The 26,942-nt window shown below is 35.4% G+C and overlaps 1 protein-coding gene across 2 annotated transcripts in view; it reads right to left on the bottom strand.

Annotated features, from left to right (window-relative positions):
• Positions 1-3,678: 3,678 nt before the first annotated feature.
• Positions 3,679-26,942, bottom strand: part of RP2 (RP2 activator of ARL3 GTPase) — a 50,238-nt gene continuing 26,974 nt past the window's right edge. For both annotated transcript variants that reach the window (XM_081567099.1, XM_081567098.1), the window contains 3 exons: positions 21,877-21,991; positions 7,023-7,108; positions 3,679-5,258 (listed from right to left, as the gene is read on the bottom strand). In XM_081567099.1, the coding sequence (XP_081423225.1) occupies positions 5,175-5,258; positions 7,023-7,108; positions 21,877-21,991 (285 nt within the window). In that variant the 3' untranslated portion in view covers positions 3,679-5,174. The remainder of the gene's footprint in view (positions 5,259-7,022; positions 7,109-21,876; positions 21,992-26,942) is intronic.

Genomic DNA, 26,942 nt, shown 5'->3' with positions numbered 1-26,942 from the left:
AATATAGTTCTCTGTGCTATACAGTAGGACCTTGTTGTTTATCCATTCCATATATAATAGGTTACATCTGCTAACCCAACCTTCCACTCCATTCCTCCCCCAACCCCCTCCTCCTTGGCAACCACAAGTCTCTTCTCTACGAGTCCGTTTCTGTTCTATAGATAGGTTCATTTGTGTCATATTTTAGATTCCACATGTAAGTGATACCATATGGTATTTGCCTTTCTGACTTACTTCACTTAGTGTGATAATCTCCAGTTGCATCCATGTTGCTGCAAATGGCAGTATTTCATTCTTTTTTATGGCTGAGTAATAGTCCATTGTACGTATGTACCACATCCTGTTTATCCATCCATCAGTGGACATTTAGGTTGTTTCCATGTCTTGGCTATTGTGAATAGTGCTGTTATGAACATAGGGGGTGCATGTATCTTTTTGAATTCAAGTCTGAATAAAACATGACTCGGAACTTTTAGGTTGTACCTTTTTTTTTCAATTGAAAGGATTATTCAACAGATCTGGAGTGGGGCCTGATATTCTAACAAGCTCTAGGTGATACTGATGCTGATGATTCACAGGCCACACTTTGAGTAGCAAGGGAGGCATGGATAAAGAAACAGAATAAAGTGTTACAGGAAATCTATACAGAGTACTGTGTGAGCACCAAAGAGCAACTATGCTTTTGTGAGTTTGAAAAGGCTTCGTATAGAAAGAGCCTGATGAGCTGAGCCCTGTTCTCTGAGTGATCGCAAGGGGAAAGTCAAGAGGTTTACATTGTAGTTCAGTGATTATGGTTTGAGTTGAACAGTCCATCAAAACTTTATGAGCCTCAATTTTCTCATCTGTAAAATGAGAGATTGAAAATGCCCAGACACTTCACAGTCCTAAATGAGATAATTATTTATTATTTTTGGCCACACCACATGGCACATGGGATCTTAGTTCCCTCACCAGGTACGGAACCCATGTCCCCTGTAGTGGAAGCACGGAGTCTTAACCACTGGACTGCCAGGGAAGTCTCAAGATAAATTTTAAAAAACACTTAATATTTGCTCAGTTTATAAGTTACAGTGAAATAGTATAAAGGGTTCTATTAATGAGCCTAACAAATTGACAAATGAAAGCACATCAATCAATAAGAAAATGGCACTTAAGTCCTAACAGCCTCTTACATGTGTTTTCTCTTATTCAGCTGTCTATTTGTAGGTGGGTATATACCTTCACAACTGAACTACTTTAAAAGAGCACCATATTCACTTAGTTCAGCACAGTAATACTTAACATCCATAAAGCACCATTTCAAGGCACTTAACAAACATCAAATACTTGTCACACCGCTTGCAAGTTACTTTTCATTAGTCTAGTTACTAGTGGACAGATTCAGCTGAAATGGAGAAGGGAGGCCCCAGAGGGAGGATCAGAGCAGAGAGGAGGATGCTGGGGGCTGTCTGCTATCTGTGTACCTGCTCCTTCAGCATTTATTCATAAGTGAGAACCTGCCCTGACCAGGAAAACACCAAAACACTAGCAAAGGAAAAAAAACCCACTGTTTCTGAACATCTTGCTGGAGTTTGCCACTAAAAGCCAAATGTCAAGGGAGAGAAATGAAGTAGTCTAAAGGTTTACTGCCTCCCCAGCTGAGTGGGACTGATTGCCCCCCTCCTCAAACACTCTACCAAAAAAGAAACCCAAAACCATTTTCACAAAAAAAGTTTTCATTACTAAAATTAAAATGAAATTTGACTTTTTAGGATTATACTTTTAAAGGATGAAATATTTTCTAGAGTGGATTTTGAAGGAGAATCATACCCTAATTACAATATCTTCTCTTCCTATGGAAAACAGAGTTAAAAATGAGAAAAAAATTTTAAACTCAGCACAGCAAGTATTATCCAATAAGCAGGAAGTAATTTTTGCTGCTGTCTCGTGCAGTTCTGTTTTTTCCCCCAAATGCTCTAAATGTACATGTAGAAGCTATATACATAGAAATAATAATAATAAATGTTATTTTAAAAACTCACCAATCTGAAGTTTCTCTGATTTATGGGCTGGGAGAAGGAGAAGCAAGATAGAAAGGCTGGTAAATTTGGTAGTAATTTAAAATAAGGTCTACTTGAATAAATCTGAAAGTATGTCACAAACAATTTGCTATTTTCTCAAATATGGAAGAAAACATGCCTAATCTTAGCAAGTATTCAATCATAACAAAATGTATCTTTTAACAAAGGGAACATGATACTGGAAATTCCTCAGATTAAAATAGGTTTTCTACTTCCTCTCCATTTCTCCAGAGAGCTTTGTACACACAACATGGCATACAGCTCATTTCTCATTAATATAAGACAGATTAGATCACTGTATTTTACTTTTATCACTTAAAAAGTTGTGTCATGATCAAATATTGATACACATATGAATAAATTTATACTATAGAAGTGCTCTTCGAAAATTAGTGTTAAATCATTTTCATTTTGACAATATTTATTACAAATCACATCTTATAAACACTAGATAAATTACATACAAAAAGCTGGACATAAATATATAGAAGTAAAAAGCAGTATTATTAATATAAGCGAAATAAGCTAATATAATATCTAAACATCTATAACTTAATAAAATTACTAAGTTTTCATTGATAATACATTTTCATGAATTCAAAAGCTATTCAGAAATAAAATGTATAATACTAATTATAATCAAGGTTTAAAGTGATAGAAACAACAACCATAGCACTTATTTTTAAAAATCTTTTCAAACATTCAGAAGCAAGAACTGTCCTAAAAGACAAATTAAATTTGGGTAAAAGCTCTTACCTAACTGAAGAGGATAAAATTTTAGGCTTTGGTTAATAGACACTAAATTTAGTGGAAATTTTTAAATTAACATCTCCCTTATATCTGAACTGTGGTGTTGGAGAAGACTCTTGAGAGTCCCTTGGACTGCAAGGAGATCCAACTAGTCCATCCTAAAGGACATCAGTCCTGGGTGTTCATTGGAAGGCCTGATGTTGAAGCTGAAACTCCAATACTTTGGCCACTTCATGCAAAGAGTTGACTCATTGAAAAAGACCCTAATTCTGGGAAGGATTGGGGGCAGGAGGAGAAGGGGATGACAGAGGATGAGATGGTTGGATGGCATCACCGACTCGATGGACACGGGTTTGGGTAAACTCCGGGAGTTGGTGATGGACAGGGAGGCCTGGCGTGTTGTGATTCATGGGGTCGCAAAGAGTCAGACACAATTGAGCGACTAAGCACACAGCACATGATGTAGATGGCAGGTTCACTGAGTTTTTGCTAAAATACCATAGATAAAGAACTCAGTCTACAGCATTGCATAACATTGTACTATATTTTTGGAAGACAAAAAGTATTATGATTTTTAAAACTGTGAATAATGAGATTAAATAATATAATTACGATCAGAAAGAATATGCTTAATTTAGCTTACCTATGAGAAAAATTAATGTCCTCTGATCACTACTTGGCAAAGCTCATTTGTAAATTATGATCAAAATTATATTAAACCCATCGCTGATTTTTATTTGCATCCTATAAAATCATTTTGATTTTAATGAGAGGTTATGTAGTATAGAATGCTCTTATAAAAAGACTGAAATGGTATGATGCTAATACAAGGTGAGGCACAGGGTAGGTGGTCAACATTACTTATTAGTTTAAAGTGTAAAGTCTTTTAATGCATTATTTCTGAACATTGGACATACAATTCAATACAGTAGTTGTAAATGAATCTGAAAATATCCACAAAGAGTTTAAACATGAAAATACATTGTTAGTAACAATTGTAAGAGGAATTTTTACAAGTAATTTCTTTTAGCCTTAGTTTTATCAAAATAGAATTAAATTCAAAAATAGACCTATTAAAGCTAATTTCCAATTAGTTACTCTGTATGGAGAAGGAAATGGTAACCCACTCCAGTATTCTTGCCTGGGAAATCCCATGGATGGAGGAACCTGGCAGGCTATAGTCTATGGGGTCACAAGAGTCGGACACGACTGAGCGACTAAGCACACAGCACATGATGTAGATGGCAGGTTCAGTCCCTGCTCACAAGATCAACCTATCAAAATTTTCTGATTACTTTCCGTTATAACAACCCTTTTAAATCAGTTTTCCCAGGGCACTGAATCAATGCACCTAAGGACTGGTCCAAGAATGTGGATTTTTAAACAAGTAGCTCCCTCCTGCCCCCTGGTAAATTATTACATTCAGGTTGATTTGAAAAATAATGCTTTAAAGCAACCAAAATAATTTTTATCAGACTTGAACATTGATAGATAGGAATTTATCTAGCTTAACAATCTGCATAGCTTATCAAGATGCTTAAGGATTTCTTACCTAAATGTTGCAAGGTTTTGTTTTAATTCTAATAGCTCATAAGAGCTGATAAAACAGTAATCACCTTTGTGAACTGCTGGTGATTGGGCTTCTATAGTTTCAGTATTTCATATACCTTTTCCTACCAGGAAGCAGAAGAGTCATCTAGCAGTTTTATTCAAAAAATAAACAATGTGGGATATATTCAAATAAGCATACTACTCACAACTGTTTAAAGTAGTCTTTAAACAGTTATACCAACATGAATTACTTGCAAAAACTGATTATCAAATACCTATTAATTAAAAAATTCAATTTACAACGTATTATGTCAACTCTGTATACAAAATCTCATTTTCCATATTATGGAACTAGAAAGCAAATATTTAACTGGATATGTATACATGCAAAAATGTACACAGGTTCATTTTAACTGATCAGCTAGTAAGGAATCCTTCTAAATTAAAAAAGAAAATGGAAGATATTCTCAAACAAGTATTATGTAGTACTGAGTAAAGTGTAAATTAGAGATTTGAAAGAACATTTAATTAGGATTAAAATAATGAACTGCTAGTCACTTCTGTTTTCTAATAACAGTATCATATGCAGAGAAAACCTACAAGCTCACTGAACTGGGTTAAATGGTTTTTAAGCTGATTAAAACTACTTAATTTAAAACGAACTCTTTCTGAACCTCACATAAATGATGCAGTACTCAACAATTTATTTTTAAAATGACTTTAACAATTTTAGCATCAGTTTTAAAAAGAAGCCATTGCTAACACACAAATTGAAAAGTGCTTAATACAAAGTCCTTGGTTCCGCATTGCACTTCATATTCCCATCTGTATATCAGCAAAATTGTAGAAGCTGTCTACATCTCCAGGTGCCGTCTCCTTGCTTTCTGATACAAATATCTATGTTAAATGTAAGAGAAAAAATAACATATTAGTAATCCCCAAATTCCAAAGCCCACATCCTCCACAAAACGGTCAAAAGCTTGCTATTTAAAAGAAATTCAAGTACATCATTTAATATTTAATCTGGATTTTCTGTAGAATTCATGCAGTATAGTTTCAATTAGCTATGATGTAAATGGAGCTCTTTTAAAAGCATTTATGATATAATCAAAGTCTTTGCTTTATAATACTTTGGTCGTATCCTACTACTCTTGGAATTTAAGTTTTTAAAATATGTAAACTGATGTTAAAGCTGAAACTCCAATACTTTGGCCACCTGATGGGAAGAGCTGACTCATCTGAAAAGACACTGATGCTGGGAAAGATTGAGGGCAGGAGGAGAAGGGGACGACAGAGGATGAGATGGTTGGATGGCATCATCCACTCGATGGACATGGGTTTGGGTGGACTCTGGGAGTTGGTGATGGACTGGGGGGCCTGGCGTGCTGCGATTCATGGGGTCGCAAAGAGTCGGACACGACTGAGTGACTGAACTGAACCGAAACCAATATTATGAAAGCTACTAAATAAAGAGATTTATGTAAAGAACTCTTAATTTCTTCTATTTTCTAGTAAGTATCTCAATAGACCAAGAAGCAAAACTTGAGATTATTTTTTTCAAAGCTGCTAAAGATATTTTACTAATTTTAAAGTAACTATTTTCCAAACATCAACAAAGCAGTACTCAATAGAACCCTTCAAAAACAGCTTTTATAAATGTCTGCCAGAAATCAGAGGAGACCTGAGTTCTATTTATCTTTATCATAACTAGCTGAATGATGCTGACAATTTAATCAACCTCTCTGGTCTCCATTTCCACATCTGTAAAATGAGAAAGTTGGATTAGATAATCTTTAATTCATTCAGATCTAAAAGCTCCAAATCATATAAACATTTTCTCTCTGTTTCCTTTTCTATTCAATCTGATTACATTTGCCGTCTCCCTTAGTACTTGTTGCAATGATCAAATGAGACAAAAGACATACTTTAAATTATGCAAATTCAAAGGCCCATAAGCTAAATCAGACTACAAAACCAAACATTTCCTCTCAGATATTTATTAAAAAAAAATTATATGTACTCATTTAATCCTCTTATATGTTTGGTTTCTAAGCTATATTAAGTTAAAATTTGAAATTCTTAGATTCATCAACCACATCTAGAAAATACCTACATATAATGATTTCTAGTATAGCTCAAGTTTTGATGAAGTATTACTGAAGCAAATAAAAGTGAACACTGGGCAATAGGCCTGTCCATCTAAAGTATACAATCTTAGAAATGTAACATTTTCAGCATATCACTCTTTTTACTTATTTGCCACACTGTGCAGCTTGTGAGGTCTTAGTTCCCTGACCAGGGATGAAACCTATGCTGCCTACACTGATTCTTAACCACTGGAGCACAGATTGTTAACCATTGGACTGCCACGGAAGTCCCAACATATCACTATTTTTTAAAAAGGAAGAACTTGAAGAGACATTTGGTGAGACATTTGACTTTAGAAACATGTATGATTGAGATTTTTAATACGTAGACACTTATTTTGTAAATTTTTAAGCTATTAAAATTTCAGTTTGGCAAGGAAAAACCAAAGCTTAGTTCCCAATTGTTTACCAAAAGTTCTAAAAAATCATGATGTGCTAAAAGTACTATTTAATTATAATGAAAAGAAAAGGAAATGAAAGGTTTGATTGAAATATAGTCAATAATATCTTGTACCTTGGTCCCCCTGAATGTCTCGTTGACAATAAGTTGACATCCTTCTACAGCGCCATCTCCGTTGAACTCCAAGGCAATAACAGGACCTATAAGCAAACCCAGGAAGTCGTCTATCATGAACACAAATCTATTCTCAAATTAATCTTTTTATTCTTCCCTGAAGAATCTACAGCCTTTTCTTTGGGGGTAAGAGAAAAGAAAGACAGTAGACAGATGGGACACGTCACTTCAGCTACTTCTTACTCTAATCATAAAACAAATGAACATAGAGTCTCATCACATGACAAGTAGCTTCAGTGCCATTACAGGTGTACTGTCACATTTTTAAGTGTTGTAAATAGTCTGGCTTTTCTGGTTTTCATTCTTCTATGAAAACCATAAAAAGTCCACCCATTTAGCAGTACAAAAAATAGCCGATAAAATGACAAATAAGATCAAAAGCTATTCAAGTCATTTTGCCAGGCAGCCAGTCTTTCTTCCAACTCTCCTACTTACAGCCAAGTTTTGGGCCACCAATAATGAAGCTAAGCCAAGTAGTAATTGAGGTCAGGTACCAAAAGCCATGATCATATGAAAGTGTTTTCTTGAATGTACCATAAAACTAAATTCTAGAATCAAAGAACAAGTTTTTATTTTTTTAATTCTCTGGATAGAACATTTGTGCCTCCTTTTCCATACTTAATTTGATTACTTTCAAACCACCTCTACTTGAAATTCTGATGTAAAGATTAGTGATTCAGTTTGGGCTTGGATTTAAATGTAGCACTGGCACTACTGGTGTCAAGTTGTTGGCAAACATGGCCATAAGTGAGCCAAACAAAACAAGCCTTCCAATTCAATTAAATTTTTTCAGTTATATTCCTAATAGATTTGCTCTTTATCTCCCAGTAATGTAGAAGTTCTGACCTCCAGGAAATTACAAATTTCTTGAAAATAGACATAAATCTATTAAACAATATGAAACAAGGGAGAATAATGAAGTAGTAAGGAATGAAATACTAAGATGAATGTAGACACATGCCTCAGAACAAGGCACAAGAAGGAGAGAAAAGGTCTTGTGATTTAATACAGATAACAAATACAGAAAAGGCAGGCTATGTCACAGTCAACTATACAATTAGATACAGTGAACAAGTTGAAGGGTGAGTTTTGGCAGCATCACAGTATGTAGATGAAGATAGGTGCTGAGTAAAGAAGATAACTGAGGAATATTTTCTCAGGAAAAAAAATGTCTGAGGCAAGAAATGAGTAAGATCAACCTGGAATATCTTGTTGAGGCCAAAAAACAATCAGGCTATCAAAGACCAATAGGGTTTTATCAAAAGGATATAGGAGCCTGTTTAAAGAGGCTACTAATACCAAAGATGAGATATAGTGAGATCAGAAGGAGTAATGATGGCAATTTATTAAAACATACTGAATACATAAAGTCATGAGCTCATAATAACATTCAAAAGAGACACAAACAAAATTCGTTGGACACCATTGTAGGTTGCTAGGGCACCAACTTTTTACTCTGAAAATTGATGTTTAATGATTTTTCCTTTATTTACTCCGCATTTCTGATATGAAGCATATTTCAAGTTAGTCAAATAGCTTAGTGTACTAGAAGTTCTGTTAATATCCATTAACAAATGCAGAGGTAGTGACACAATTAGAAAATGATCATTTTGAAACTGTTAATAAAATAACTGGATCAGGCAACAATCATCAATGGCTTTAGCATCCTACAGGGAAGACTGACAGGAAACTGCAATAAAAAGATTGTCACCACCTGAGCCTATGAATCTTAGCATCACTAGAAGTACAACAATCAAACATTATGTGCCTTCTCATTACAGAAAAGAGTACAACCTGTGAAATATTCTTGCCCTCCACCCCCCCAAAAAACCCCCTTAAACCTGAGTGTAAACAAGGCTTTGATTTAACTTCTAATCCACAAGAACTACAGAAGGACAAATTAAACAAACCCCTAGCAGGCTGCAGTCCATGGGGTCGCTCAGAGTCGGACACGACTGAGCAACTTCACTTTCACTTTTCACTTCCATGCATTGGAGAAGGAAATGGCAACCCACTCCAGTGTTCTTGCCTGGAGAATCCCAGGGACAGGGGAGCCCTGTGGGCTGCCGTCTATGGGGTCGCACAGAGTCAGACACGACTGACGCGACTTAGCAGCAGCAGCAGCATGCATACTATGGGACAATTGACCAGGTTTCTTTCACAAGACAAAGGCATGAAACAAACAGGGGATGGGGAACACCTGTTTCTGGTTAAGAGCGATATAAGATACAAAACAACCACATCCAGTGAGTGAGGAGGCCGATTTTAGATCTGGATCAAATTAATCGTAAAAATACATAAAGAATGTTTTTAGACAATTAGGGAAATTTGAATATGGACTAGTCAGTAGATATTAAGAAGTTGTTAATCATGTTGGATGTGATAATACATACCACTTAGGAGAACATTTGTGTAGTATATAAATTATATCTTTATTTAAAAAGAAAACATTCATTTTAATCTTTATTTTGTTTAAGACACATACTGAAATATTTAGGGATGAAATGACAAGACATATCAAAACTTGATTAAAATACTTCAGCAGAAAAGAATATGGATTATTTTTAAAAGTATGGCAAAAAGTTGATAAAACTGGATTATGGGTACACATGGAGTCATTGGAAGCTACTTTAGAGTAGAGATAGTACATATAGAAATTTGCAAAAAAGAGTTTAAAAAAGTACTTTAAACTGAATAAATATTGAACTAAAAGGAAAAAGTTGATAATGTAGGGTTTCCAGTTTTGCAGAGAGTAGAAAGTTTTAATTAAGGTAGAATGGAATACGCTTTTATTCAGGATCACTAAAAGATACATATATACATACATACACACATACATACATACATACATATATATATATATATATATATAGAGAGAGAGATACATATATATACACATACACATATTATATATATATATATAAATATATATTTTAAAGTCAGACATTTATTACTGAAAGCTCCTGTATTCTACAAAGACAATAAAAGCTAGAATTCCAAAACACAGTTTTGGTAGAATTACTCAAGTATGTAACTTGGTTGCTATCCTTTGAACAGAACATTAAGAACTTCTGATAAGTGACTTAATTTGACAACAAAGAAACATTAACCAAAAAAAGTGGACAAGCAAATCAATTTTGATTAACATCTGTGCATTACCCTAGATTTTAAAAAAAACTATACCACGAACAATGTAGTTTTTAAGCAGTTCTAGTCATCTGTAGTAATCTAATGATGAGGACTACAATGACTTCAAAGTGATTACTTCAACTGATTATTTCAAACTGAATTATGAGGTCAAGAAAATCACTGGTCATGTTTTTAGTGTTTTAATGTGACTGTCTCATCAAATAGCTTGCAGTAGCTTTAAATATAAATATTTGAACCGTCATGAAAAAAATGTGAGACTCTGAAGTAAACAAAAATGATTTCTGGATATCCTATCTAATGAACTCTGTGTTATTTAACAAGACCTTGGAACAAGCCATTATCACGTTTCAGTTAGATTACAGCAACAGCCTCCCAGCTGGTCTCTCCGTTTTTCTCTTAGAGTAACCAGAATGATAAAAACTACATTTTAAATGGACCATGGCATTCCTATGCTCTAAAACCTCCAGTAAAACATGTCTATATTTTGATTATTTTTAATTGTTCTAAAAATAATGGACAGGTTAGGGAGCAGTTGTCTCAGGATTACCTGAGATGCTGTCTCCCAGGCTTGAAGTCCTAAAACTTTCCACCCAAATAAAACACAACTCTTAACACTTAGGTTGTGGATATATTTTTCTAGTTGACACTTAAAAGAATGTATTGATTTACTTGGGTGCTCTGGGTCTTAGTTGCAGCATGTGAGCTCTAAGTTGTGGCACATAGATCTCGTTCCCTGCCCAGGGATCAAACCCAGGCCTCCTACATTGGGAGTGTGGAATCTTGGCCACTGGGCCACCACGGAAGTCCCTTGTTGACACTTAAGGTTCCAATTCTCACAAATATGGATCAATTTGTACCACAGAAAGACAGTGAATGTGAAAAAGAAGAACTGCAGAAAGAAACTGAGGACAATGAACATGAAAAAGAACTGCAGAAAAACTTGAGGACAGTGAATATGAAAAAGAAGAACTGCAGAAGAAACTTGGTTTTACCCTATACATGCATAGCTTAAATACTCAACAATAGAATCAAGACAGAACTCTAAGCAGAAATTTGGAGTTATTTCTTTGTAAAGCTACTCCTCACTGTTATTTCCTATAAAACCCATCTGTCTACACCCAGAGAAACTGATCTTATTCCTTTCAACTGAAGGATACCATCAGGTTTTCCTGGTATCACTTTTCTTGAAACTTAAGTCTGCAGTTGTCTCAAGGCAGAATGCCAAGATCATCAGGGGACTCAATTTATTTGTCTCTCTCTACTTAAGAGAAACACATTCTAAAAAGGATTCTGAAAATGATATTTTACATTTATTTCGATAATTTGAAAATTATTTCAGAAAAGATGTACAGAGAGCTTACTATAAATTGTTAATTTCATTTTTTATAAAGAAAGATTATAGTTAGGAGTGCACAGTAACTGTTAAAGAATTTTTTCCAAAGTTAAAAAAAGAATATTTGACTAACAGTCTTTGAGAAAAATAGTTCATATATCACACTGATTACCTCTTTTATTGAGAAGCTCTCTTGAAGTCATGTAAGAATCTGTGAAAGAGAAATAATGCATAATTCAGGGAGAAGGGAGGGAAGAGAAGGGCAGTAAAAAAGAAAGAAGAGGAACAAAATAGAGAAAACCAGTAGGAAATGCTGGCAACTGCGGAGAAGGAGGAACAGTGAGGGGGAAAAGGAGAAAAGAAGAGAAGAGGAGTAAGAAGAAAAAGAAATGGAGGAAACAATGCTACTTCATCTCTAAGATTGTGAATAAGGCTTGTCCAGAACTTTCATTATACTGGTGTTGAAGCTTTTATTATCAAAAAAGGAGAAACTAAGCCCTGCATAAACGACATGAGAAACAAATGATAAATGAAAATATTTAGAAATAATGACGGTAAATGTTTTAAACAGTAGGATGAATATAAAAAAGAAAAATAAAAATTAACTTTTTCTTCCATAAGCTTTCTTTAAAACTTAAATAAAGGGCTTCCCTGGTGGTCCAGTGGTTAAGAATCTGCCTTGCAACTGTGAAGAGGACACCGGTTTGATCCCTGGTCCAGGAAGATTCCACATGCCGCAAGGCAACTTAGCCCGCGTGCCTAGTGTATGTGCTCTGCAACAAGAGAAACCCCTGCAATGAGAAGTCCTGACACTGCAACTAGAGTAGCCCCCGCTCGCCAAAACTGGAGAAAGCCCTTGTGTAGCAACAAAGACTTAGTGCAGCCAAAAATAAATAAATATTTTTAAAAACTTAAAAAAATGAAATAAAGAGTGTAGTTATTCAACACTGAGATCACACTCTTAAGTACCTCCATTTTTTTCCACTGAAGGATATTTCACATATTCCTTTTATTTTACGTTTCTCTAATAATGAAGGATGTTGAGTTCCTCACTTACTTACTTGTACTGTGAATGCTTCATATCCATTGCTTCTTTTATTGGACTTTTGGATTCTCTTTGCTGATTAGTGGTATATATAAGTCATAGAAATAAGGCCTTTATATGTGATATTACGTACAAATGATCAAAGCATATATAGAATTTGTTCCCTTCTCTCCACCTCTTCCCACGACAATGGTCTTACTGGACAATATTTCTCTCCTGAGTGACTACAATAATTTTGCAACCTTATTTCTTGTTTCTCCTGAAAAAATATTAGATTCCCAAAAGCATTTGTATGGTTAGGGGATTAACAGCAGACAACTCTTGTAGAGGGACAACTTCTGATAAATTGAATGTGTTCTTGAATGTCTATTAAAATCCTTGAGAAAAAGAAAAAAGTAACTGACAGTTTAATAAAGTGAACAATGCATTAGGTGTTTGTAGCATATATAATAGTAAAACATATAGCAATGACACAGGGATAGGAAGGAAGATTTGAGAATATGATGTTATTATGTCTTTATAAACTACAAGCAATGTGGTATAATACTATTATAAAGTGAAAGTGAAAGTCACTCAATTGTGTCTGACTCTTTGCGACCCCATGGACTATACAGTCCATGGAATTCTCCAGGCCAGAATACTGGGGTGGGTAGCCTTTCCCTTCTCCAGGGGGTCTTCTCAACCCAGGGATCAAGCCCAGGTCTCCTGTATTGCAGGTGGATTCTTTCAGCTGAGCTACAAGGGAAGCCCAAGAATACTGGATAAATTATTTAAATATGTATACTGTAAAACCAAAGGTGACCATTAAAGAAGAGTTAGGAAAAGAAGTATAAATAAATCTGTCAATAGGAGAGGTAAAGTTAAAATTTGTTTTATTAAAAAATACGCAATTAAACAGAAAAAGAGTTAACAAAAAACAAAGAACAAACGGAACAGAGAGCAGCTAGCAAGATGGTAGATGTTGATCCAACTATAACAATCTCTTTCAATATGAATGGTGCAAAGACAGCAGTTAAAAAGACAGAGACTGTCAGATTGGATTGAAAAGCAAGAACAAACTATATGCTTTCTACAAAAAAAATTCATTTTAGATACACAGATTTTGATAAGTTAAAAGAAAATGGGTAAAAATTTATGATGAAATGCTAACAACCGAACAAAAGCTGCAGTAGTTGTATTTCAGACAAAGCAGATTTCAGAACAAGGAAGATTATCAGAGACAGAGGGACATTACATAATGAAAAGAAGATGTAATTCTAGATGTGTATGTACCTAAAAACTGAGTTTCAAAATTCATAAGGCAAAATCTGATAGGATTTGAAAAAAGAAATAGACAAATGCACAATTATAGTTGAAGACTTTGACACTCTTCTCTCTTTAATTTATAGAACAAATAAGCAGAAAATCAGCAAGGATACAGATGACCTGAATAGCACCATCAACTAAACCAATCTAGTGGACATTTACAGAACGTTTCATGAAGTGAAAGCAGATTATATATTCTTCTCACATGCACACAGACTAGGAAGAACCTTAACTTATTAAAGAAAATAGAAATCATACAATGTGCATTTTCAGACCATAAGAGCATTAATCTAGAAATCAGTAACGGAAATATATCTGGACAATCTCTCAAATGTTTGGAAAATAAACATTATACTTTTAAATAATCCATGGATCAAATGGGAAGTCTCAAGGGAAACTACTACATCAGGGGTCAGCACACTTTTTCTGTAAAGGGCCAGATGGGAAACATTTTAGGCTTAGTGTCTAAATACAATGTTTGCCACAACTAATCATCTCTGCTGTTATAGCAGCAGAGATGCAGCAGCAAAACATAATAAATGAACAAGTATGGCTGTGCTCTGATAAAACTTCATTTACAAAATATACAGTAGGCCATACTTTGCCAAACCCTGAGTTAAATGAAAATAAATCATATCAAAATTGGCAGGATGCAGCTACAGCAGCACTTAAAGGAAAATTTCTAACACAAAATACATATACAGTCAATCTTCATTATTTGCAGGTTCCTTATTTGCTAATTGCTTACTTGGTAAAATTTATTTTACCAAACAGGCAAAATATTTTACCTAATATCAATACTTGCAGTTTTTTCATGGTCATTCATGGATGCATACGAAGTGGCAAAAAATATGAGCTGCCTCACATCCATGCTCCAAGGTAAATTTGAACAAAGTGATGCTCTGCTTTCTTGTTTAAGCATTCATTCTGTAAACAAGTGGCTTTTTCACAGTCCATTTAGTACCACATTTTTATACATTTTGTTGGTAATATTGGTATTTAAAATGTCCTTCAAATGTAGTGCTCAAGTACGGTCTAATGTTCTTAAGCGTAGGAAATCTGTGATGTGCTTTACGGAGAAAATATCTGTTATTAATAGATAAGCTTCATTCAGGTCCAAGTTATAATGCTGTTGGCTGTGAGTTCAATGTTAATGAATCAAAAAATATACTAAATGAGGGCTTTAAACAGAAATACACATACAACAAGGTTATACTGATTGGTTGAAAGAAATGCTGTGACCAGAGATTTGCAGGAACCTAGCCCTGCGTTTCTCCTAGGAGTAGCAGTTCAGTACTCACTGATTCAATGTTCATAGCAACTTTATAGAACATATTTACTGTGAATAACGAGAATCACTCTATTAGAAAAGACGAAACCAGTAATGCAAACTAAAACCTTAAGAAACTAGAGAAAGAAGAGCAAAGCAAACCTAAAGCAAATAAAAAGTAAACAAGTATTAGAGCAGAAACCAATGAAACTTAAAAGAGAAATAGAGAAAATCAATAAAACAAAGAGTTTTTTCTTTGAAATTATCAATGAAAGTGGAGAGGGAGAAGCCTCAAATCACCAATAGGAGTATAAGAAGGACATCACTACTGATTCTGCATACATTAATAAGAATAAGGAAATACTATAAATTCTACATCTATAAATTTGATAACTCAGATGAAATGAAATAATTCCCCAAAAGACAAAAACTATCAAAACTCACCCAAGATGAAAAATATATCTTGAAGAGCTTTATATGTAATATATAAATAAATTACTTAAATGTATAGCTACAAATCTTCCCCTCAGGTCTTCAGGCCCAGATGGTTTTGCTGGCAAATTCAACCAGACATTTAAGGAAAAAAATGATACTAATTCTCTATAATCTCTCCAAGATAACAGAAGAGGAAGGATACTTCTCAACTCATTTTATGAGGCCAGCATTACCCTAATATCAAAGCCAGACAAAGATACTACCAGAAAAGAAAACCACAGACACGGTATGTTTCATGAACAAAGATGTAAACATTCTCAATTAGCAAATTGGATCCAGCAATATATGAAAGGGATAAAACATCATGATCAAGGGCATACATCTCAGGAATATAAGGCTGGTATGACATTCAAAATTAACAAAAGTCACTGACCAGATTAAATGAATCAATAATTAAAAAAAATAAACATGGTCATCTCAATAAGTGCAGAAAAAGAATTTAACAAAATTCAACTTCCATGTGTGATAAAAACTTAACAAACCAGGAACAGAATGAAACTCCCTCAGTCTAATAAAAGATATATATGAAAAAAAACTGTAACTAACGTCATTCTTAATGGTGAGACTGAACACTTTTATCCTGAGATCAGAAACACAGCAGAGATGTCCTCTTCTCACTAGTTTACACAACAAGACCTAGCCAACACAATAATGCCAGAAAAAGAAATAAAAGGCATGTCAAAGAGACAGAGGAATTAACCTAAAAGAGCTCCCAAAGAGTAAAATTAGAACAATTTGATAGTATTGAACTATAACCCAAAGAATGAAATAAATATCTATGAGTCCTTACTGACAGACATAAATGACTGAATAAATAAATGGGAGAGAAGGGACAAATCTTTTGTACAGAATTCCAAATAATGTATGTAGATACTCCTCTCCCTAGGAGGTGATGCTTAATTCCTCCTTCTTGAGTGTAGACTGGTCTTAGAGATTCAACTTCCAAAAAACATAGAAAGAACTTCCAAAGAGTATAGAAAGGGGAAAAAAAAGGAAATTTACAGTGTTTAAGAAACCTGGCAGATACCACCTGAACCAAGTCACTAAGGGCAACATCACCAGCATTAAGTTATATTGCTATCAAGTGCCCTATGGTGTGGTGTGATGTGACGTGATATGATGAGAAAGGTACTTCACCTCTCCTCCAAAACTCAAAACCCCAGTATAACCAGAGAAAACACCAAGACACACACAAATTGAGGGACATTCTACAAAATAACTTACCAGTACTGTTCAAATATTTCAAGGTTATGAAAAACAAGGAAAGACTAAGGAACTGTTATAGATTAGAAGAGATTAAGGAGATATGATGACTAAATGCAATGTGTGATCTTGTATTAAATTCTGGAACAGAAAAAGGACATAAATGGAGGAAAAAAAAAAACCCAGTGAAATTTGAATAAGGTTTATAGTTTGAATAAAGAGTATTTTACCAATGTAAAGTTTTGACAAATGTACCATGCTTATGTTAACATAAGAGGAAAGTAAGTAATAAAACTCTCTGTACTACCTTTGTAACGTTTCTGAAAAACTAAAATTATTCCAATATAGAGTTTATTTAAAAAAATAGAAATGTCTAGTAGATTCTCATCTCAGTCAAACTAGAACCAAAGTCTCTACAGTGGCTCACATGGTCCTGTATTATCTGATTCTTCCTTTACTACTTCTCACATCTCATCTATATTTGCTGAATAAATGAATGAATGATCCTTTAAAACAAAGGAACCCAAATCTGACTAATCATCAGAACCATATGGGGAACTCTGTAAAATGCAGATGCCAAGGGAATATCTCAGATATTTGAATCAGTCCTGAAGTGGGAGTTGGAAATTTAAATCTTTAATAGTACCCCAGGCAGTTCTGAGAATCAGTCAGATTCGAAAGATTCTCAGGATGACAAACAAAATGAATTCTCTCATTAAGCTGTCAAATAGCTTCATTAATTGAAAGGAAATAATTGTGACTACTTTAACTGATGATGAAAATTTAGAGACTATAAAATAAAAACTATTTGAAATAAAAGCAAATTTTCCAAAGAGTAAGTCCACTCCCCTCCCCTCTCAGAACAGTGGTTTGCAATTGGGGGCAATTTAGCCCCCAAGGGGACATTTGGCAATGTCTGGAAACATTTTTGGTTGCCATAATTGGGGCAGTGTGCTACTGGCATCTAGTCAGTAGAGGCCAAGGATGTTGCTAAACATCCTATAATGTACAGGACAACCCATCACAGCAAAGAATTATCTAAAATGACAAATAGTGGTGAGGTTGAGAAACTCTCCTTAGAATGACTGAGGCCACTTTTACATAAAGACCAATGCATCCAACACCTACAGGAATATCTCCACGGACAGCCTGTTCATTATTCCGTATCAATCAATGCACTACTGGGCAGCTTAAAATTTTTGCCCAACTTTTATTCTGAAAAATCCCGGATATTATAGAAAAGTTGGAAGAATGACAAACATCCATTTGCTCTTCACTTGCATGCATGTTAAGTTGCTTCAGTCATGTCCAACTCTTTGCAAACCTATGGACCATAGCCTACCAGGCTCCTCTGTCCATGGGATTCTCAAGGCAAGAATACTGGAGTGGGTTGCCATACCCTCCTCCAGGGGATCTTCCTGACCCAGGGGTAGAACTCATGTCTCTTACATCTCCTGCACTGGCAGGCAGGTTCTTTATCACTAGCACCACCTGGGAAGCCCTTGCTCTTCACCTATACCCATCAAATGCTAACATTTGGCCATATTTGCTTTGCCACACACTATACACACACACACACACACACACACACAGACATGCACAAACATACACTTTGCATTGCTGAGCCATTTGAAAATAGCAGATATCATAACACTTCAGTATGCATCTCCTATATAAATGACCACAATACTATTATCATACTTAAGGCTACAACAATAATTCCATAATATCATCTTCAAAATTCCCCAGTTGTCCCCAAAATGACTTTTACAACTTTAGAGTTCACCCCACCCTAATCCAAAATCCAATTAAGGTTCACTCCTTTCATTTAGTTGTTAGGTTTCGTTTAATCTAGAACAGTCCCCCATTGTTTTTTTCCAAGGATGTTGTCTACAGAGTCCTTGCCAGTTACCTTGTAAAATGTCTTCCATTCCTGATTTGTCTCATTGTTCCCTCATGTTGTCATTTAACATGTCTCCGGATTTCCTTTATTCCCTATAAACTAGAAGGTAAGTCTTGCCTCAATTAGATTCAGGTAAAATATTTTTGGCAAGAATACTTCATGGATGTTGTATATTATTGCCATCACATCAGGAGAAACACAATGCCAGGTTGCTCTGCCATCACTGATGCTAAGTACCCTGATGTAAAGGTACATTTCCCATTTGAATTAGAATGTGTGTATCCAACTTCACATCAACTTTTACCTCAATAGTTTTAGCATTCATTCTTAACCTTTGAATTAATTATTACATCAGGGTTTGGAAAATAGTGATTTCTGAACTTTATCATCCCTTCTACGTTTATTAGCCCACAGTAAAGAGCAGAAGAGTTTTCCTTATTCCCTCTCTCCCTGCCCACCCTTTTGTTTGATGCTTGGGTGTGTGTGTGTTATTCGCTCAGTCATGTCTGACTCTTTGCGACCCCATGGACTGGAGCCCGCCAGGCTCCTCTGTCCATGGAATTCTCCAGGCAAGAATACTGGAGTTGCCATTCCCTTCTCCAGGTGCTTAATACACATTTATTAACTGAATACATTAAATACTATTGATTTTTCAAATTAGATAAAAAGCATGGGCTGATGAATTTTATAGAGCTATTCCTCAGATTATAAAAACAAATTTTAAACAGATGATTTGTGATTACCTAGATGAGAAACTGATTATTACTGTGAGACCATTTGGGGTCCTGGAGAACTGGTCATTTCAAGCTAATGGAAGAGTGCTTCCCCGGTGGCTCAGATGGTAAAGAATCTGCCTGCAATGCAGGAGACCCAGGTTCAATCCCTTAGTTGGAAAGATCCCCTGGAGAAGGGAATGGCAACCCACGCCAGTGTTCTTGCCTGGAGAATTCCATGGACAGGGGAGCCTGGTGGGTTACAGTCCATGGGGTCACAAAGAGTCGGACACGACTGAGTGACTAACACATACATAGGAAGCTTCTGGATCGTGGGAATATCTAGCAGTCATTCATGATATTCATGTAGACCATACAGTTAGATAGATTCCAAGCGGACTGGGTATGCTGGTCCATGGTTCCAGTGCCAATTTCTTCTCTCCTCTTTTTTATTACCACTATGGATGCATGGATTTCTGTTGTTGTTAAATCAATTCCCTTCATTATTGTGGGTTTTTTTTTTTTTTTGGTGGAGGGGGCCACACCACGTGGCATGTGGGATCTTAGTTTCCCAAACAGGGATTGAACCCAAACTCCCTACCTCATTATGCTTTTGATGCTCAAATTGTCCCAAATTTGACCAGTGGAAATTCCTTGAGATTCCTTTAAACCGACTCCTGTGACCTTTTGACATGGCCTCATTAGTCTCTGACTACTTCCTATGGACATCTCTGATTTTAAAAGCTGTTTATATATTTATTTGCTGAAATTCTTAAAACACCTGCCCATTAGTTTGAGTTCTACTTTTTGCAGGAACAGAACACTTTTTCCATGTGGAATGTTATGTGACTTAAAAACACATACTATGGTTGGGTTAGAGCAATTCTATGAAACCACTTCACTAACATTACACGAGCATATAAATCATTAATTTAGGTCTACTCACGTGTCCACTTCATCCCTAATCCTCACACTTTCAGATGTCTATTACACTTATTATTTGATTCAATTTCTGAAAGCTGCTAAGGGTTTAAAGATTTGTTTCCAAGGTTCCATCAGAATGTTCCTGTATCAATAAGGCTGCATCAAAGGAGCCAGTTCATAATTTCCTATATATAATCTGGGATAGATTCATGCACTGGTTAGAGCCAGTCTATGGTACTACCAGAGGAATCACAAAAGTATATAAAATATACTGTATTAATACTTAAGGGCTGAATCATACCCAACATTAGTTATTAAGATTATCCTAACAATCCTCCAATATTTTCCTATAGCTTTTTGCAGTTTATTACAACTTATTTATACATAAGGAGCATAGGAATGCAGATTGCCCCCTTTCCAGGGTATATCCAATCATCATTATGTATTATTATATATTTTGCTCAGGCCAGTCAAGAAAAGCCTGATGAGCCTTCAACAAACAACATCCCTGCTCTGATGGATGAACTCTGTCTTCTAGAATCAGGACATCTTAAAATACATGGAGACAAACAGCCACACTTCAGGAGTACACATGAACTCTAGTTCCTCTGTTTGTAGACATATTTCCAGCATCTGAAATTTACTGGTGGCATTTGCCCACTGGGGAAAACAATTCTAGTTATGCATAGAAAATTAATCAATCATGTTAAGTACACAGAATGGTATGCCCTTTGATTTATATTTCTTAATTCTTTTCCAGTATGGTCAAAGCACACTCACTGAAGGCAGAAAGAATCCTTATCAAGTGCTTATAACTGGCAAGGAGAAGGAAATGATCACTCACTATAGTATAATAATACAACAATAATAAAATAATAATTAAACATGATGAAATACATAATAATAAAGTATGACTTTCAAGAACTAAGATGATAGAACAGGGGAAAGAAAAAACCTAATGCCTAATGTCTAGTTGTGGGGGTGGGGGGGTTGCAGATCAGTGGTAAAGCATGTGCTTCACATGTATTAAGTCCCTTCCATCTGTCTTTGGGGCTTCCCTGATGGGTTAGATGGTAAAGAATCTGTCTACAATGTGGAAGACCCAGATTCGATCCTTGGGTAGGGAAGACCCCTGGAGAAGGGAATGGCACCCATTCCAGTATTCTTGCCTGGAGAATTCCATGGACATAGGAGCCTGGCAGGCTATAGTCCATGGGGTCAAAAAGAGACATGACTGAGCAACACTTTCACCTTTCACCTCACTAATGTCTAGTTAATTATATATGGCATTTTGAATGATGTGAAATTTTGACATTTCTGAATGGTAACAGGAAAAACATAAAACAAATGACAAAGAGAAGACAATTTAAGAGAAATACTAAAGGCAAGAGTAAGTCAAAACAGCAGTTTAAGAGAATAACCACAAAAAATATACCAATCATCCAGAAGGTACCTTTGTTCAAAAGAGGAAGGAAGTCAGGTGCTTTTTCACGAAAAACCCTTTGAGCATCTTCGGCTTTCATTGACACCTCCTTTGTCTGAACTAGGAAAAAGCCTTTAGCAACCATCTGTGGGAAATAAAATTTCATTCACATTTTAAAATGACCTGAGGCTAAAACAATGTTTTCCTATTCTACAATTTTTCTATATAAAATGCAACACAGTACTCTGATTTTCATTTTAGTTAGAACTGTAATTCAGGGTATTTACTGCAACAAGTTTTCACATACACAAGATTATTCCTTCCAGATGCATGGTTCAGGTTAATAATTAGTACTGCAATGCTTACTGTTACAATTAAGAGCCAAAGAAATGTAAACTAGCCCTCAAAATTTTAAGCATTATTTAAAAATTTTTTGACTTAAACTAACAAATAGAAGCTTTAGTTTGGTGATAGTGCAAATGTCCAATGAGGAGAATGGTTAAGTAAATTATGGTACGTTCACATGATAAAATACCATAGCTCATTAAATATAACAAATAATAATGGGGGAAGCTTATAATAAAGTTACTTTTAAAAACCATGATTCAAATTTACATAGTATAGCACAACAATGATAGATTATGTTTATGGAGCACTTACTATGTGCCAGGCAGTTTATGTATTCTACACATATAACATGTTTAACCCTCTTACAAGACAGATTATTACTCTCATTTTATAGATGTGAAACTAAAGCATAGAGTAGTTAAGACATCTGCCCATGATTACACAAATATTAAGTGACAGAGCTGTGATTTGAACCCAATTAATCTGACTGTTGTTGTTGTTCAGTTGTTAAGTCATGTCTGATTCTTTGCAAGCCCATGGACTGCAGCATGCCAGGGTTCCTTGTCCTTAACTATCTCCCTGGGTTTGCTCAAATGTGATTATAAACTAAATAAATTAAAAATTACTCCTACAAAGACAATTCAAGGTACAGCATAAAAAGCTTATTTCTACTCTATTTCTATAGTTCTTTACAATGAGTACACTTTTTTTTTAAACATGCAAACACAATTTATTGTGTGATAATAATTTTCATCCATCTTGGGTAAATATTTAGGAATAGGACTGTTCAGTCATATATACAATGAGTACACATTAATTTTTAAGATAATTATGAAAAGTTTTTTAAAATGCAAAGGGTGGGTCGTTCTGGGAGAATGGCATTGAGACATGTGTATTGTCATATGTGAAACAGAGCACCATTCCATGTTCGATGCATGTGACAAGGGCTCGGGGCCGGGGCAGTGGGATGATCCAGAGGGATGGGAGGGGGAGGGAGGTGGGTGGGGGGTTCGGGAAGGGGAACACATGTAAACCCATGGCTGATTCTTGTCAATGTATGGCAAAAACTATTACAATATTGTAAAGTAATTAGCCCCCAAGTAAAATAAATAAATTTATAAAAAAAAAAAAAAAAATGCAAAGTTATGGAGAGAGTAACATGGAAACTTACATTACCATATGTAAAATAGATAAACCAACTGGAATTTGCTGTACATCTCAGGAAACTCAAACAGGGGCTCTGTATCAACTTAGTGGGGTGGAATGGGGAGGGAAATGGGAGGTAGGTTCAAAACAGAGGGGATATATGTGTACCTATGGCTGATTCTTGTTGAGGTTTGACAGAAAACAACAAAATTCTGTAAAGCAATTATCCTTCACTTAAAAACAAATAGATTTTTAAAAAATGCAAAGTGACTCAAGCAATTAAAGCCTATTGAGATTTTAATCATAAAAGTAACAAATAAGCTCAATATAGAACATTAAGAAAAAATACAGAAACAAAGAAATATTGACCAAACTGCTACTACTCAAAGATGCCACTGCTATAATAGGTACACCTTCTTTTTTGGGCCATGCCACATGGCTTGTGGGATCTTAAATTCCCCTAACCAGGGAGCAAACCCATGCCCCATGTAGTGGAAGCTCAGAGTCTTAACCACTGGACCCCTCCACCAGGGAAGTCCTGGTATACTTCCTTTTACCCTTCCAGTTTTTGTTCCCCCATTACAGAAATAATACATGTTTTATGTAAAATCCATACAACTAAAAACAAGAAAAGAAAACCCTGCTCTTAATCCACTTCCTAAGAAGAACCACAACTATTAACATTTTAGTATATATAACTTTCCAGATTTATCTACTTGAAAAATTAGATACATAATATTCTACAAATTTTCACTTACTTGTGAACATTTTCCAACTATTCTACTATAAAATCAGTTTTAATGTTTGATAGTATTTCATTCTATGGCTACATTATTCCATATCATTTTATCAAATTGGATTCAAACTCAAATCCTTTTTCAGAGCCCTCAATGCTGCCTCAGAAGAAAAAAAGAAACACCCATTAAAAAAGTAGAAGAAAATTACATAAACATCACTGCCAGATGATGACTGCAAAGTTACTTAAAATATCAGAAACAATCCTACATCTGTTTCTAATTCCCTAGACTGCTCATTACCTCTCATTTTATAGTCAGACACATAAACTGACAAAAAAAAAGATGATTAACTAAAAAAAAAAAAAAAATACCGTTACCTAAAAACAAATAATGAACTATGAAACTAGTATATCTAGTTTGATATTTCACTGCAGACATGTGAAGAAACTGTTTCATGAAAATTCTACTTTTAAAGACTTGAAAGTAGCAGTAACTACCCAACTTAAATTATGCAATACTTTACTTCCCAGATGGTGCAGTTGTAAAGAACTCGCCTGCCAATGCAGAAGTAGGAGACGTGGGTTCGATCCCTGGGTCAGGAAGATCCCCTAGAGGAATAAATGGCAACCCACTCCAGTGTTCTTGCCTGGACAATTTCATGGACAGAGGAGTCTGGTGGGCTACAGTCTATGGGGTCGCAAAGAATCGGACATGACTGAGCACGCATGCATGTGGTTACTTCCAAACAACTCAAACTACTTTTACCTTAATTTATCCTATGTATATCTGTGATGCAGTTAAGAGCCAGCAGGAAATCTGATTTTTAGATGAGAAAACTGAGGCTCCAGTGATGCCATCCAACCATCTTGGATGACAGAGGACGAGATGGTTGGACGCCATCACTGACTCAATGGACATGAATTTGAGCAAACTCTGGGAGATGGTGAAGGTCAGGGAAGCCTGGCATGCTGTAGTCCATGGGGTCCCAACGAGTTGGACATGACTGAGTGACTGAACAACGAGAATTTCTCTTGACTCCTATGGAATGTGTTTTCTGGTTTACCCAGTTTTTCTAGACTTCTTACTCTCTCAAGTTTTATACTTTCTATCTCAAAAAACTATTACAATAGCTTTAATTTATAAAAACAGTATGAAAAAAATTCTGTGCTACTCCCAGGGTTTAACAAAACCAGAGCTAGCAATCACAGTTTTAGCCTAAGCTGTTTTAAGACATTTGTGTTATGATATGGAAAGACTCAAGTTTTATTTTTTCCGTCTCAGCCCTAACTAGCTTCTACACATATTTTCCAGGGAACTCTAGCTTCATTTAAAAAAAAAAAACAACTATGTAATCTCTCTCTTAATATGTAAGTCACTGGTCTTTCAGCATGTCATGATACCCTGTTCACATGTACTTGGCATTTTCTTCTTTTTGTTCTCTTTATTCTGTGATTTCAGAATTAGTTAGGATAACTCTAGCCAAAAAGTTCCATGGTTTTTCCTTCTAGGCTGGAGGGTAGTATCTGCTTTGCCTTCACTTGCAAAGTCAGTAAGAGTTTCGTCACATTTCTACTCCACCAGGCATTTGTCAACTTTCCTTTACCTCTGAGGCAGCATAACAGTATCATGCCTAAGGGTTAAGACTATGGTCTACAAAGCCAAACTCCCTGGATTTAAATCATGGCTCTGCTACTTACCAGCGAGTGACCTCTTGCTGGTTACTTACTTTCTCTGTGACTCAATTTCTTATCTGTATAAAGAGGAACAATAGCACCTATTTCATAGGTTATTCTGAGTTAAGTGAGCTAATTCACTTAAATACTATACAATAAACACTATATAAATGTTAGCTATTATTATTATTGTCATCATTTTTATTCTTGTTATTGTTGTATTTTTATTTCAGTTATTCTTTAATCCAGAAGGCTATATAAAGAACATAAATCTTCCTGGTCAGGTTACTTTCAAGTGCACACAACCTGTCATTTCACATATCAGATACCAAGTTAAAAGGTTAAGAATGTCTGATGACTCATGAAGAATGACAGTGTTTGCTTCAATGGCTTTTTTCTTTAAACATATTATACATTCTTTATGTCCTCTTTGAACTATCAACCAAAAAGGAGTTTAACCTGAATAATTACTTCTTTTGAAAATTGTATGTAGATTTTTTCTTTTTTTAAATCACCATACAGTATAATAAAAATGTTTACCTCAGATGTTGGATTAACATGTGATTAGACAGCTCAAAGGCCAGAGCATTTTTTCAACATCTCACTAGATCCATAGCACATGTTTATCAGATTGGCATAATCAAAAGAGAAAATATCAAAGTCTTAAGATTATACTTGGCTTCAGTTGTTTGGAAAACTGGACCTCGGATATACTTTGTAGATTTCAGACATGGGCTTTCTACATTGTGGAATGTATAAGCTACAGAGAGGCAGTCACTTGTAGTTGTTTTTTTTTTTTTTTTTCTTTTCTCTAAAACCATTCTTTTTGACAGAAGTGCTACAACTTAAAAAAAAATCCATTCAAAAAGAGTTTTCCATTCACCTCTCCATTTCTGGAAGTTTGATTTTCAAATTCAAAGAGACTTTCTGAAGAAAGCTTGATTAATGGATAATCAATACATCCCACTGCTGCCTCCCCATTGGAGCACCCACCAACCAGGAACTACTGCTTCTGGAACCCCTAACCTCCAGATCCCCACTTATTTCTCAAGTGAAAGCTGCTACCCAAAGAACCCTTCTCTACTCCTGAATGCACTAAAAGCCCCTGATCATGAGCCTATGACCTCTGGTGTCCCAGCTGCCACCTCATTCTATCACACTAACTTCCTCTTCATGGCAATAGGGCAAAGGG

The sequence above is a fragment of the Giraffa tippelskirchi genome, chromosome X (genome assembly GCF_054371585.1).
Source record: "Giraffa tippelskirchi isolate mGirTip1 chromosome X, T2T-mGirTip1v1.2.pri, whole genome shotgun sequence".
Lineage (NCBI taxonomy): Eukaryota > Metazoa > Chordata > Mammalia > Artiodactyla > Giraffidae > Giraffa > Giraffa tippelskirchi.
The sequence above is the reverse complement of the archived record's forward strand: the minus strand, read 5'-3'. Positions and strand labels throughout refer to the sequence as shown.